General features: G+C 37.1%; 1 protein-coding gene across 3 annotated transcripts in view; it reads left to right on the forward strand.

Moving 5' to 3' along the window:
- Window positions 1-15,062, forward strand: part of MIGA1 (mitoguardin 1) — a 105,286-nt gene that overhangs the window by 29,619 nt on the left and 60,605 nt on the right. For all 3 annotated transcript variants that reach the window (XM_007079225.3, XM_042997624.1, XM_042997625.1), the window contains exons 6-7: window positions 2,445-2,578; window positions 3,543-3,666. In XM_007079225.3, coding sequence (XP_007079287.2) covers window positions 2,445-2,578; window positions 3,543-3,666 — 258 coding nt within the window. The remainder of the gene's footprint in view (window positions 1-2,444; window positions 2,579-3,542; window positions 3,667-15,062) is intronic.

The raw sequence follows: 15,062 nt of genomic DNA on the forward strand, positions 1-15,062 counted from the left end.
TGTTTATTTTTGAGAGACAGAGCGTGAGCATGGGAAGGGCAGAGAGAGAGAGTGAGACACAGAATCTGAAACAGGCTCCAGGCCCTGAGCTGTCAGTACAGAGCCTGATGCAGGGCTCGAACTCAGGAACAGCAAGATCATGACCTAAGCCAAAGTCAGATGCTTGATCAACTGAGCCATTCAGGTGCCCTGTATTCTTATATCCAGGAATGATTTTATAACAAAAAAAGGACTGTGTTTCACATCTTAGTATTCCTCTTGGCTTGACCAAGGAGCATGTCTAGAGAGTATCACTGGAGCCCAGAAAAAGAAAAAAGAATTGAATTAGATTGAAATACTTTTTCAAATGCTTTTCTGTGTTTGCTACTTTATTTCAGGCTGTATTTCTTTTGATGGAAGTGCATACTAATTACAAAAACAAAACAAAAAAACTTTGATATAGCCCTGGCCAATGAACAGTAAAGGAGATAATGATTTGTAGAAGGACTGTGTACCTCTGAATGTATTCCCACATTCTAGAGGAGTTAGACTGTATCATCTCCTGCAGTATCACCATAGTTATTCCTGCCTATGGGGAAAGATTTAAGAGTAGTTCTTTTGCCATCTTTTCCAAAGGTCTCTTGAGAATTAAGCTATGCCTTTGGATTACTTTAAGTCTAATAAACCTACACTAACAACTTCCATTGGATTATTGGGAGTTAGAATTGTAGAGAAATAGAGCAAAACCAGAGAAGCTGCAGGGAGTCTCAGTATCATAGAATTAAGATTGGTAGAAGCCCTCTGGGTCATCTAATCACCCACCTATTATTTGAATTCCCTTTACAAGATTGATGGCATTAAAAGAATGTATTAGTGAAATATGTTTGAATTCCTTTTATAAAACTGAAGATATGTGGTGGTTTGGGCCCTGTGCCGCAACGAGGTGAGACACAATTCTTCCTGGGAGGCAGCTTTTATCTTTGGACTATTCTGTGATTACATCACTCTTCCTTAATGTTTACCCAAAATAATCAGATGGCTGGAGAGTAGATGGAGTGAGAAAAGGTTGAAGGAACTAGAATTGTAAAGCTTGGAGAAAGGAGAGTAGATGGTGATGTAATTAATTGTCTTTTAAGTGTATAGGTTTTTTAGAAGGAAGATCTACACAGTATTGGTTCTTCGCTATGGAAAATTACATTACATAAGAAGGAAAGGCGTGAGTTGTATTTAAATAACACTTTTTTTGTTTAGGGTTGTAGGTTCTTCAGAGAACTTGAAGAAATGATTTTAGAGGAGAGGTATTCCTTAACTACTATATATGGAAAACATCTTGAGAATGACTTGCCCAGATTAAGCAGCTTTGTTTTATTTGTTTGTTTGTTTATTTATTTTTAATTTTTATTTTAAGTAGGCTCCATGCCCAGTGTGGGGCTTGAACTCACATCCCTGAGATCAAGAGTTGCATGCTCTACTGACTGAGTCATCTAGGTGCCCCCAGATTAAGCAGCTTTTAAAGATCTTTTTCTTTTATATGTCTAGAAAAATTGAAGTTTTGAAATATTTTGGTTTTGTTTGAAGTACATAATTATTTTGGTAAGACTTTTTTTACTTGGAGAAAAAGAAGCGCATACCTTTTTTTCCCACAAAAGCTGTGTATAGCTGAGGGGATATGAATTTCTACTTAGACTGTAACCCTTGTTTGGTTCTTGCAGTGGTCTTGTAGATTTTTAACTGACGCAGCAATTACTGTATTTATCCAAATCGACACAGCAAAACTTTATTCTAGACTTAGTATGCTATTTCTTCTTAGTTTTATTCTCTCTTTCTGACAACCTCTTATAAACCTGATAGCTTCTTAACAACTACTGTCTTCTATTTACCTAATTTTTAATATAGGTGGATATTTTGAAGCATAGTTGTGTGAATATAAAAATTAGTCATTGTTGGACTTTTGGTGAACGCATGATACTATTCTAGAGAAATCCCAAGCACTGTATATATTTGAGTTACTTTAAATAAAAGAAAACATATTGGTCATTTCTCTCTGATTTTTGGTTGGCTACCATAGGCCTAGAATATATTGAGAAATTAAAATTCTGCTATGAAGGGGCTCCTGTGTGGCTCAGTCGATTAAGTGTCCAACTCTTGATCTCAACTCAGGTCTTGATCTCAGAGTCATGAGGTTGAGCATTGCATTGGATTCCATGCTCAGCATGAAGCCTACTTAAAAATAAAATAATTATATAAAATAAATTATATAAAATAAATTATGTAAAATAAAATAGAATAAAATAAAATAAAATTCTGCTATGAAATCAGGTGAGCATAAGATTATTCTTTAGTGCCAAAATTACAGTCAGACTATGCCATTGTTGATAACCATATGAAAAAGATTTCAGCCCCAAATGATTTTATTTTGGCATTGATTTTTTTTTATTTACAATCATTCTGTTCTTAATTCATAGGTATGGAATTGTTTGAAGAGGCACTACGTCGATGGGAGCAGGCTCTCACCTTTCGAAATAGACAGGCTGAAGATGAAGCCTGTAGTTCCATTAAATTGGGTGCAGGAGATGCCATTGCTGAAGAAAGTGTAGATGTAAGGGTGATTTGCCTGAGAGTGGCCTTTATAATAGTGGAAGAATTGAACAATGTTTAATGTTGATTCATTTTACTTGCTTTTTGTGGCATTTGAATTTTTTTTTATGTTTATTTATTTTTGAGACAGAGAAACAGAGCATGAGTGGGGGAGGGGCAGAGAGAGAGGGAGACACAGAATCTGAAACAGGCTCCAGGCTCTGAGCTGTCAGCACAGAGCCCGATGCAGGGCTCGAACCCACAAACTGCGAGTTCATGACCTGAGCTGAAGTTGGGAGCTTAACTAACTGAGCCACCCAGGTGCCTCTTTTTTGTGGCATTTAATACAATGGGTTTGTTTTCTCCCTTGGGACTAAGAGTGTATGTGTGGAGGGGTATGTCTTGTTGGGCTTTTTCTGTTCAGTTAGTTATTAAATCCCAAATTTGCAGTTCATAATCAAGTTCCCTGATTTTCTAAGAATATATAGAATTACTTTGACTTCTAAAGGGATTTTTTAAAGCCTCGTTTTAATTAAGTGCCATTATATTCATAAAGGTTGCACAGAATTAGAGCTGGACTGATATTTACCAATCACGTCAGCTAGTGAGTCTCAAATTTCAGCATGCATTAGAATCATCTGAAAGGCTTATTAAAACAGACTTGAGTTTCTAATTCAGTGGCTGGGGTGGGGCCTGAGAATTTGCATTTCTAACAACTTCCTACATGATACTGATACTGCTGGTCAGGATCTTACTTTGAGAACCCTGGTCGAATCCCACTCCTTAAGTTTATAGGTAGAGAAGCTGAATCCCTGAGAACTGGGGTGACTTGGCCAAAGGCACAGCCAGAATCCAGTGCTGTCACCACCCAATGGACCTTCCTCATATCCCACACTTTCTCTGTCTTTCATTTAAGAGTGGAAGGTATTGAGAATCTTAACATTAGAATCTAATATTTGCTGTGTGTACTTTTCTTCTCCTTGTAGGATATTATTAGTACTGAATTTATCCATAAACTTGAAGCTCTCCTGCAAAGAGCATATCGTCTCCAAGAGGAGTTCGAAGCTACCCTGGGGGCATCTGATTCTAATTCCCTTGTTAATGATATCGGTAAGATGGACATTTTATATGGTTTTTTAGGAAACGTGTGAATTTCTTCTTTAATATTCTTAGAATCATTGGGGCGCCTCGGTGGGTCAGTCGGTTGAGCGTCCGACTTCGGCCCGGATCATGATCTCGTGGTCCGCGGGTGCAGGCCCCGTGTCGGGCTCTGTGCTGACAGCTCAGAGCCCGGAGCCCTTTTTGGATTCTGTGTCTCCCTCTCTCTCTGACCCTCCCTTGTTCATGCTCTGTCTCTCTCTGTGTCAAAAATAAATAAACATTAAAATAAAATTAAAAAAAAATATTTTTAGAATCATTTAAGTGTATTAATATGATATGGTTACATATTTTTTGGCAAATAGTCAACAGAAAATGTTCTATCATATTTCCTGGTTTTTCTTTCAGTTTTATTTTTCTAGTGAACTTAATGCCCATAAGATATACTTTCGAGTGTGTAGGTAGGATTGTGACTTTGTTTTAAAATTACATTCTTTTTTTTTTTTTTAATGTTTATTTATTTTGAGAGAGAGAGCCTGTGCTTGTGCATGCAAGCAGGGAAGGGGCAGTGAGGGACAGAGAGAATCCCAAGCAGGCTCCACGCTCAGCACAAAGCCCCACATGGAGCTCAATCCCACAAACCGTGAAATCATGAGCAGAGCTGAAACCAAGAATTGGATGCTAAACCAACACTCAGGCATCTGAATGCCCCTAAAATTACATTCTAAGTGAAAGAATCCCAGTTCAAGTGTTGGAGAGAGGAAGAAAATAAACAGAAATATAAAAATGGGACAGAGACATGGCTCGAAAGTGTGCATGTAGCTCATGGCATACATTTAAAATATTTTAAGTAATTCTATTTATTGGACTCCATTTAGAAATCTTTTTTTAATGTTTATTTTTGAGAGAGAGAGAGAGAGAGAGAGAGAGAGTGAGTGAGTGTGGGAGGGACAGAGAGAGAGAGAGGGAGACACAGAATCCGAATGAAGCAGGCTCCAGACTCTGAGCTGCAGAGCCTCATCATAGAGCCTGATGCAGGACTCAAACTCAAGAACCGTGAAATCATGACCTGAGCTGAAGTCAGACGTTTAACTGACTGAGCCACCCACATGCCCCATCTTGGACCCCATTTTAATTGCAAGCGAGATTTTGATATCAGCAGTTGGGGCATGCATTAATATATGCAATTACCCTTGTTTCCTATTTTATTTTATTTATTATTTTTTAAAATTTATTTTTTAATGTGTATTTTTGAGAGAGAGAGAGAGAGTTTATTTTTGAGAGAGATTCTGTGTCTCCGAAGCAGGCTCCAGGCTCTGAGCTATCAGCCTGATGTGGAGCTTGAACTCATGAACTTTGAGATCATGACCTGAGCCAAAGTCGGACGCTCAACTGACTGAGCCAACCAGGCGCCTCCCTAGTTTCCTATTTTAAAGAGAAAAAAACTTTGAAAAGACTTTTTGAGTGAAATCTTCAAAGGAAAGAATAATTAAAATTTCTTCCTTAAATTCTGTAAATGCTCCAAAGAATGAAGTAAGACAAGATTATATTGCATCTCTTTTTGGCAAAAATAATTTTTTTTTTTAATTTGAGGAGAATTGTTATATTCTTATAAGGAATAAAAATAGTTAGGGAGTGGGGTGCCTGGGTGGCTCAGTTGGTTAAACGTCCAACTTCAGCTCAGGTCATGATCTCGCAGTTCATGAGTTTGAGCCCTGTGTCAAGTTCTGTGCTGACAGTTCAGAGCCTGCAGCCTGCTTCCAATTCTGTCTCTCCCTCTCTCTCTGCCCCTCCCCCACTTGCGCTCTCTTTTTCTCTCTCAAAAATAAGTAAACATTAAAAATTTTTTTAATAAAAAAATAGTTAAGGAGTGTTAAGTTTTTCCACATTTTTTTCTGAACATAATATACTAAAAGTGGCTGCATTTTGAAATACTTAGGTATCTATGTATTTTGAATTTAGGTAAAAGATTTTAATTGTATTAGAATTAAGAATTACTGTTTAGGGGTACCTGGCTGGCTCAGTTGGAGGAGTGTGTGACTCTTGATCTTGAGGTCATGAGTTCGAGCCCCTTGTTAGGTGTAGAGATTACTAAAAAAAAAAAACAAAAAATCTTAAAAAGAATTGCTCTGTGTATGTCATAATGTTATACGAGGCCTCTTTGTATTAATTTTGTTCTTTGCTCTTTCATTCTATATTGTCACTAAAATTATTCATTAGACTTGAGTATTTTTTAACAGTTGCTCTGCTCTTATCATGGGCATAATGTTTTGACATGTGGAAGTTACAGGCCAGGAAAAAGTAGACAGTATTCATGTCAACAAATAGAATTTGCCAAAGCCTTCTTTTTATATTTGTTTCTTTCTATACAGTTCCTTTTGTAACTTACTAGAATGACATTGTAGAAAGAACAGAGAGAAGGAATTTTAAAAGAATTCAAGTGTAACAGCGGGAGTGGAACAACTGGAAAAGATAGGAGGGTGGTTATGTGGCAAGGATGACCATAGAGAAAAAGGAGTAGGAAAAAATTATAAATATAAGGAGAGGAGAGGAAAAGGGCCCCAAGGCTTAATGTCTTATTCTGGGAATGGAGGCTTTATCCTCACTGTTCTAATTATCTACCTGCATTTTCCTGGCTCATGGTAAGGATCATGTAGGTGTGTAGTTCTTGCACTTGTTACAATTTAATGTGCATCTCAGATTTGGCATGCCTAAAGTTTCTTTTTCTACTGACCATGGTGGTTGGCAGAGTCCATCTCTGATTTCCTAGTTTATCAGGTTATAAAGATTTCTTAGCACTGGCCCGGAAGGTCTGCTTTGGATACACATTGCTTCTAGATAAGAAGTTCCCTAGGCAAATGGCTTAATTTCTGGGACCTAACTTTAAGTTGTTTCTGAGTAAATTGTTATTAATTTGGAACCCTAAATGGATAGGATTTCTAGAGGAGACCCATAATTAGATCATAAAATTTGATTAGCTTACGTTTGGAATAAGAAGTTCCCATCCTGGGCTGTCACAGCCTTCTAAGCTGCCTGGCTTTTCCCTGCAGCCATGCAGTGCTTTGGCCTGTTATTGCACTGGAGATTCCAGTTGACATGATGCTGTATTATTATCTTCCTTCTTGGCAGTTTTTTAGATATTGTTCTATTATTGCTAATTTCTGTTTTTGAACTTCTGGATGAAGGAGCTCAATCTATGCTCAAGATTCTGGTAGGGGAGTAGCTCTGTTATATCTGTTCATTGATATTAATCAAAATTGCTTAGAAGTCAGTTAGCTCTCCTCATTTTCTAAATTCAAATTCATTTTGCACATTTAATTTATATTGGGAGGCAACTTATAGCTAGTAGTCATAAATAAAGAGGTTAATAAATGCCTTCAGAGGTTCAGTAGTGAATTTAAACCAAGTATTGATCTAGCGTCAGTGAATACTTCACTGTTCTGGAATTTGCTTTGTCTTATTTGATGAAATTAAAATTTTTTTCTCTTAAGAATTTGATAGATTTTCAAGGTTGGAAGATTTCTCAGTCGTCATCTAATTTATCTCCTTTCCCTTTTGTCCCCTGTACTTCATAACTAACACACACCATTGCTTGCAGGTTACCATGTGCCAGGCGCTTTGCTGAGCACTTACATAAGAGAAGCACTACACTGAGTGAAAGTTATCTTACTTAATCATCAAAAAAACTTTCATAAGATAAATATAGTTATCATCCTCATTTTTCAGATGGGGAAAGAGAGGGAAGGAGATACTGAGTAACTTCCCTAGAGTTGCATGGGAAAGCCAAGATTTGGAGCCAGGCAGGCTAACTTTAGAATTCATGTTCTGAACCACCATACGACATTGCCTCACCAATTTATAAGACAGATACCTTCCTTGAATAGGATGGTTGACTGTGAACTCTGTGAGCAGAGCGTGCCTACTGGCAAAGTTCACTCTGGGAAATGTAATCTTGGAGCAGGGAGCCTGGAACCCCACAGCTGCCAAAGTAAGGAAGCATTTCTTGTGATATTTATTTAGTGTGGATCTTCCTTTCCTTAAAACATTTTTCCTTCTTCCAAATTTGTGTGGGGATCTGACGTTAACTCTTGTGTCTTTCTTTACTCCTCTCTCAGGCGCTTTTGGGCACTCTAGACAGATTCCACTCATTTTGTAGAAGGAAGTTATCAAGGTTTAATTCAAGAACAAAAGAAGAGAGCTACCCTTCTTACCTGATGGAAATAGTGCCAGATGAATTTAAAGTTTTATTTATTTATTTTTGTTAGTGATCTCTACACCTAACGTGAGTCTTGAACTCACAACTCTGAGATGAAGAGTTGCCTGGTCTTCCAACTGAGCCAGCCAGGCACCCCCAGTACCAGCGGGATTTAGCGTAGTGCTTTAATGATTACTGTAATGGATTACCCTTTGGCCTGTATCTGCATAATAAATGAAAGCAGACTCCAGATTCACACTAACTGGATTCAAGTCGTGGCTTCACCATTGATTAGCTGTGTGATTATATAACTTGTCTAAATGTCAGCTCTCTTATCTGAAAAATGGGCATATAATACCTATTTTCAAAATAATTATGAGCATTAAATGAAATAATACAATAAAAGTGCTAGGTACAGGGTAACAGTGTTTATCGGCTCGGAATTTGGACCCTCTCTGGGACACTCAGGAAGGCTGTGGGGTTTTTGTTGTTGTTCTTATTCCACCTGCCTGATCCTGTATTTGCTAATTTCAAGGTAGTCATTAAAATTTCTTGTCCACCGATACCCTTTTCATGTTTTCCAGTGATGCTATAATTTTCCTCATTTAAAAAAAAAAAAATTTTTTTTTAAGTCACTTTCAATGGGCCTTTGGGAAAAAGGAGAAGTAAATGCCTATGCTCTACATCTTGAAGTAGAAATTCTGGACATTAGGGGCTCCTAGGTGCCTCAGTTGGTTGACTGTCCAACTTTGGCTCAGGTCATAATCTCATGGTTCGTGAGTTCAAGCCCTATATCTGGCTTGCTGCTGTCAGCACAGAGCCCAGTTCAGATCCTCTCTCCCCTCCTCGCTCTCTGCCCCTCCCCCACTCATGCTCTCTATCAAAAACAAATAAACATTAAAAAATTCTGGACATTATAATCACAGAGCCCAAGGACTACATTAGCTTTTCTAACACTGCTAGTGTTGAACTTACAGTTACTGAAACTTCTAAGTTTTTCTTTATTATTGTTAGATTTATTATTGGTAAACCGTATCTTCCCTCATTTGTTCCTGTGCAGTTGTTTTTCTGGGTACAAGTTTTAGATGTATTTATTATTCTTACTAAACTGTCACTTCTGAATCATCATTCTGAATTGTTAACATAGTTTATTTTTTTAAATTTAATTTACTTTTTAATTTATATCCAAGTTAGTTAGCATATAGTACAACAATGATTTCAGGAGTAGATTCTTTAATGCCCCTTACTCATTTAGCTCATCACCGCTCCCACAACCCCTCCAGTAACCCTCTGTTCTCCATATTTAAGAGTTTCTTATGTTCCCCTCCCTGTTTTTATATTATTTTTGCTTCCCTTATGTTCATCTGTTTTGTATCTTTAAGTTCCCATATGAATGAAGTCATATGATCTTTGTCTTTCTCTGACTAATTTCACTTAGTATGATACCCTCAAGTTCCATTCAAGTAGTTACAAATGGCAGGATTTCATTCTTTTTGATTGCCGAGTAATGCTCCCTTTGTGTGCGTGTGTGCGTGTGTGTGTGTGTGTATGTGTATACCGCATCTTCTTTATCCATTCATCCATCAGTGGACATTTGGGCTCTTTCCATACTTTGGCTATTGTTGATAGTGCTACTATAAACGCTGGGATGCATGTGCCCTTTTGAAATAGCATACCTGTATCCCTTGGATAAATACTTAGTAGTGCAATTGCTGGGTCGTAGGGTAGTTCTATCTTTAATTTTTTGAGGAAGCTCCATACTGTTTTCCAAAGTGGCTGCATCAGTTTGCATTCCCACCAGCAGTGCAAAAGAGATCCTCTTTCTCCGCATCCTCACCAACATCTGTTGTTGCCTGAGTTGTTAATGTTAGCCATTCTGACAGGTGTGAGCTGATATCTCATTGTGGTTTTGAGTTGCATTTCTCTGATGATGAGTGATGTTGAGCACTTTTTTCATGTGTCGGTTGGCCATCTGGATGTCTTCTTTGGAGAAGTGTCTATTCCTGTCTTTTGACCATTTCTTCACTGGACTGTTTGTGTTTTGGGTGTTGAGTTTGAGAAGTTCTTTATAGGTTTTGGATACAAACCCTTTATCTGATATGTCATTTGCGAATATCTTCCCCCATTCTGTCAGTTGCCTTTTAGGTTTGCTGATTGTTTCCTCCACTGTGCAGAAGCTTTTTATTTTGATGAAGTCCCAATAGTTCATTTTGCTTTTGTTTCCCTTGCCTCCAGAGACATGTTGAGTAAGAAGTTGCTGCGGCCAAGGTCAAAGAGGTTTTTGCCTGCTTTCTCCTCGAGGATTTTGATGGCTTCCTGTCTTATATTTAGGTCTTTCATCCATTTTGAGTTTATTTTTGTGATGGTGTAAGAAAGTGGTCCAGGTTCATTCTTCTGCATGTCGCTGTCCAGTTTTCCCAACACCACTTGCTGAAGAGACTGTCTTTATTCCATTGGATATTCTTTCCTGCTTTGTCAAGGATTAGTTGGCCATACGTTTGTGGGTCCATTCTTGGGTTCTCTATTCTGTTCCATTGATCTGAGTGTCTGTTTTTGTGCCTTCATAGTTTAGATTTTGATTTGGTATCCCTTTCAGCTGTGAGTCTCTAGTGTTGTCAGTTTGGTCTAGTTGGTCACTGGTGCTCTTGTTGAAAGCATTAACAAAAAATATTTCAAGGAAAGCTTAGAACACTCAGAACACTTCTGACACCAGATGCGTTGTTTTCAATATCAAGCAATCCTCCAATTCTCTGTAGATACCAACTAGATGTCCTACAGTCTAATTCAGTTCTGACACTAACTTCCCAGTTTACACAGACCCCACAGATGAAGGGCTCTGCCTCACAAGATTGCCTTCCACTCACATGCCAGTCACAAGTCCACGTTTCCCATATTTCTGGAATCAGGAGTTCCCACAATTCCCTCCTTAAGCTTGACAGTTTGTTAGAATAGCTCGCAGAACTTAGGGAGACACTTTACTATCACCAGTTTATTATAAAAGGTATAACTCAGGAACAATCAAATGAAAGAGATACATAGGGCAAGATATGAGGAATAGGCATAGAGCTTTTATGCCCTCTCCAGGTGCACAAGCTTCCACACCTCGATGTGTTCACTAACTTGGCAGCTCTCTGGACCCTAGTTTAGTCTCCATTTTGTAGGCACAGTTGATTAGATCATCAGCCATTGGTGACTAATGTGATCCTCACCTCTTCTCCCCTCAGGGATCTGGTTTGGAGCTGAAAGTTCCAATCTTTTACTTATATGGTTGGTTCCCTTACAACCATCCCCCACCTCCAAGAGTCACTCATTAGCATAAATTCTCGTATGGTTGAAAGGAATTTATTATGGATAACAAAGATACTTCTCTCACCTCCATCACTTGGGAAATCCTAAGAGTTTTCGGAGCTCTATGCCTGGAATTTGGACTACATATATACTATTTTGTCAATATCATATCTTAAAGTGGACAAAGAGAGATCTGGGACAGATACTTCCAAGTTGTCTTAGGTCACTTAAGACACTTGGTAGTTCAACCAGCTATAGGTTCAACTGATTCTTCTTTCTCATTTTTTTCATGTTGATCACTAAAAGATTATAGAATACTTTGTTATATATCATGGCAAAATGAATGTGTACTTATATACTTAACCAGTAGTTTAGGAAAATGTAAAAAAATTTTTTTTAAAAGAGGCTGATATCAATTCATATTTTTTGAGAAATATTGCAGATACTGAACTATTTTGTAGGTGAATATTTGCTATCAAGTATTTATGATTGGTTTTATACTCACTTGCAAATCATCTTCATTTTAGAAGTCACATGTGTCAGGTTTTTATTAACTATAGTAGAACCTCAGCAAAACTTATTTCATTAATTTGGAGTTCAAAACATAAACAAGGACTCTGCATAATTTTACATAGGTACTATCTATAGTAGTCTGCCAGATTAATGTTGTGGACAAGATTATGAAGAGGACGGTTTAAATCCTCCTCAGCACGATTCTTTCAGTATGTTTAAAATAGTCTTAGCATTTTTCCTTTAGGTAATTTTGTGTTTATTGAAAGTAGATTAAATCTGTTCTCTTTTTTAAAAATAGCAGATCCAAAAACCTTTCGAGTTGTTGGTATTATGAGTTATTTGGTTACTTTACATAGGTGAGGTTGGTAACAGTTTAATAAATGTATAGTATGATTCTTTAAAAAAAATTTTTTTAACATTTATTTATTTTTGAGAGAGAGATGGAGACACAGCATAAGTTGGGGAGGGGCGGAGAGAAAGGGAGACACAGAATCTGAAGCAGGCTCCGGGCTCTGAGCTGTTAGCATGGAACCTAATGCGGGGCTTGAACCCACAAACCGGGAGATCCTGACCTGAGTTGAAGTCAGACGCTTAACCACCTCAGCCTTCCAGGCACCCCATGTAGAGTATGATTCTAATACTGGATTATGGTAATGGCTGTACAAGTCTATAATTCATTTACTAAAACTCATTGAATTGTACATTTAAAAGGAGGAAATTTTATGGTATGTAAATTATACTTCAGTAAAGCTGTTAAAAATACAGTATGGTTCTTGTTAAGCTAATTTTAAGTAAGTTTTCATGAGTTTGAATTAGTTTGAATTAGCAAAATATCACTTTATACTAAAAATTTCAAATAATGCAAATCCCAAAAACTTTAAAAAAATTAATCATGAATCACTTAGTTACAAAGCTGTGGGCCTGGTGAATTTTAAACTGTTTGCTCTAGGTGGTGCCACCTCAGCTGGTAACTAGAAATATTGAGTATCATTTGTACATGTTCTGTGAACCATCCTATGAACCACACTATGAAAACTTCTGCAAGTGGTTTTAGTAATTCTGATGTTATTTTTACTGCTATTGTTAAATTTAGTCTTTTTTATATTTTGTAATACTGTCACCCAAGTGGTTATTAAATTTTAGGAATACTGAAACTGATGATATTCTTGCTGTTAATTTAGTACTGAGCATGCTGGAAATTTGGCACTAATGCTGAAAAAAATAAAAGAGCAGAATTAATAGCAAAAGCACTTTTTTTAAAAAAATTAAAAACTTCTGACAACCTGGTCTGACATCACAACGACTAATGTACTTCTAAGCCAAGCTGTCATTTTTTTTTTATAATAGGAAATACTTTTGATATTTGGGAGGAAATAGTGATGCAAAAAATTTTCTTACAAATACTGCAAATGTTTTAAAAGCATTTTTTTTTCTTTAAAGTTGATTTGAGAGAGAGAGAGAGAGAGAGAGAGAGAGCTAGCATGAGTGAGGAAGGGGCAGAAAGAGAGGGAGAGAGAAAATCCCAGGCAGGCTCCACACTCAGTGCAGAGACTGATGCAGGGCTCAATCCCGTGAGTGAGAATCATGACCTAAACCAAAATCAAGAGTTGGTTGCCACCGAATGAGTCACCCAGGCACCCTAACAGCACTCTTAAAAACTGTTTTAATTGTAATCATTTACTGTGCTTTAAACCTATGCTTGAAAAAAGAAATACAGCACAGTAGTTGTCTACTTCAACCCCTTTTATATTTGGATTAGGAAAATAACTTTGGATTAGGCAAGGTTTTAAGGCATGAATTCCTTGCATAAAATGTAATCACTCCTTATTCTCTAATTCATCTTTTCCTGTGTTCTGTACTGGTATTTCCTTAACCATTCTGAATTGGTAAATCATTATTGGATGTACAGTTGACCTTGAACAACACAGCTTCACTTATACACAGATATTTTTCAATAAGTATAGCACTGTACTATAAATGTATATTATTTTCCTTATGATTTTTTAAATAACATTTTCTTTTCTCTAGCTTTATTGTAAAAATGCAGTATATAATATATATAACATACAAAACGTGTGTTAATCAACTGTTCATATTATCTGTAAGGTTTCTGGTCCACAGTGTGCTATTAGTAGTTAAGTTTTGGGGTAGTCAAAAGTTATATGCAGATTTTTTACTGTGTTGGGGGGTTAGCACCCCTAACCTTTACATTGTTTAAGGGTCAACTCTATTTCTATATGTGCTCTTACACATCAAAAGTTTATTTAGGGCTTAAACAATAGTTATTTGTTCAGTTATTCCTACTATAAAATGAAGATTTGAGGGGAGCCTGGGTGGCTCAGTCAGTTAAGCGTCTGACTTTGGCTCAGGTCATGATCTCTCAGTTCATGAGTTCAAGCCCCACGTCAGGCTCTGTGCTGACAACTGGATCCTGGAGCCTGCTTCAGATTCTGTGTCTCCTCCTGTCTCTGCTCCTCTCATGCTCTGTCTCTGCCTCTTGATAATAAATAAACGTTAAAAAATAAAATAAAATGAAGATTTGAATTCTCTAATAATAAAAAAAATGTTTTCCTTCTTCCTTATTGAGGCTCTTCAGTCTCAATAAATGCAAGGTATTGAAATCACTAGAGGGCAGCATATTATATCTACATATTAAAAGCCAATGACTCATAAATGCCATTCTGTGCTGCTCCTCTCACTGGAAGTTAAATTTAGGTCACCACATTTTTTTCTGGCATGTTTTGTATACACCTGCTACTGTAACTCAGAGTAAGAGCATGAAGATGATGCACAGACTTGAAATAACATTAGTGTAAATTTCCATTAGTATACAAGTTCTAGCTAACAGCATCTGTAAATGTTATGCTTATATACAATTTTTTTAGAGAATTGTTAAATTATAATTTAGTTATTGTAATTTTTGAAGGTTCAACCAAAAAACGCCAATATGGTTTCAATTTTAGACAGTATAGTTTAATGGTTAAGAGCATAAGTCTTCGGAGTTAAGCAGACGTGGGTTCAGATCCTGGCTCTAGCACTCTTACTAGCTAAGAAACGTAAGCAAGCCTTGACCTTTCTTAGACTCAGCTTCTTCATCTGTAAGATGAAGGTCTACATTAGGATCAACTTCATAGAATAGTGAAGATTAAGTGAGATCACATGTATCATTGTATTTATTTTTTCTTCCTTTTCAAGTCTTATTTAAATTCCAGCTAACATACAGTGTAATACTAGTTTCAGGTGTAGAATTTAGTGATTCATCAATTACATTGTAATACCCAGTGCTCATCACAACAAGTGCCCTCCTTTACCCATCACCCATTTAACGTCCCATTGTCCACCTCTCCTCCAGTAACCCTCAGTTTGTTCTCTATAGTTAAGAGCCTGTTTTCTGGTTTGCCTCTCTTAACAT

Source organism: Panthera tigris, chromosome C1, assembly GCF_018350195.1.
Source record: "Panthera tigris isolate Pti1 chromosome C1, P.tigris_Pti1_mat1.1, whole genome shotgun sequence".
NCBI lineage: Eukaryota > Metazoa > Chordata > Mammalia > Carnivora > Felidae > Panthera > Panthera tigris.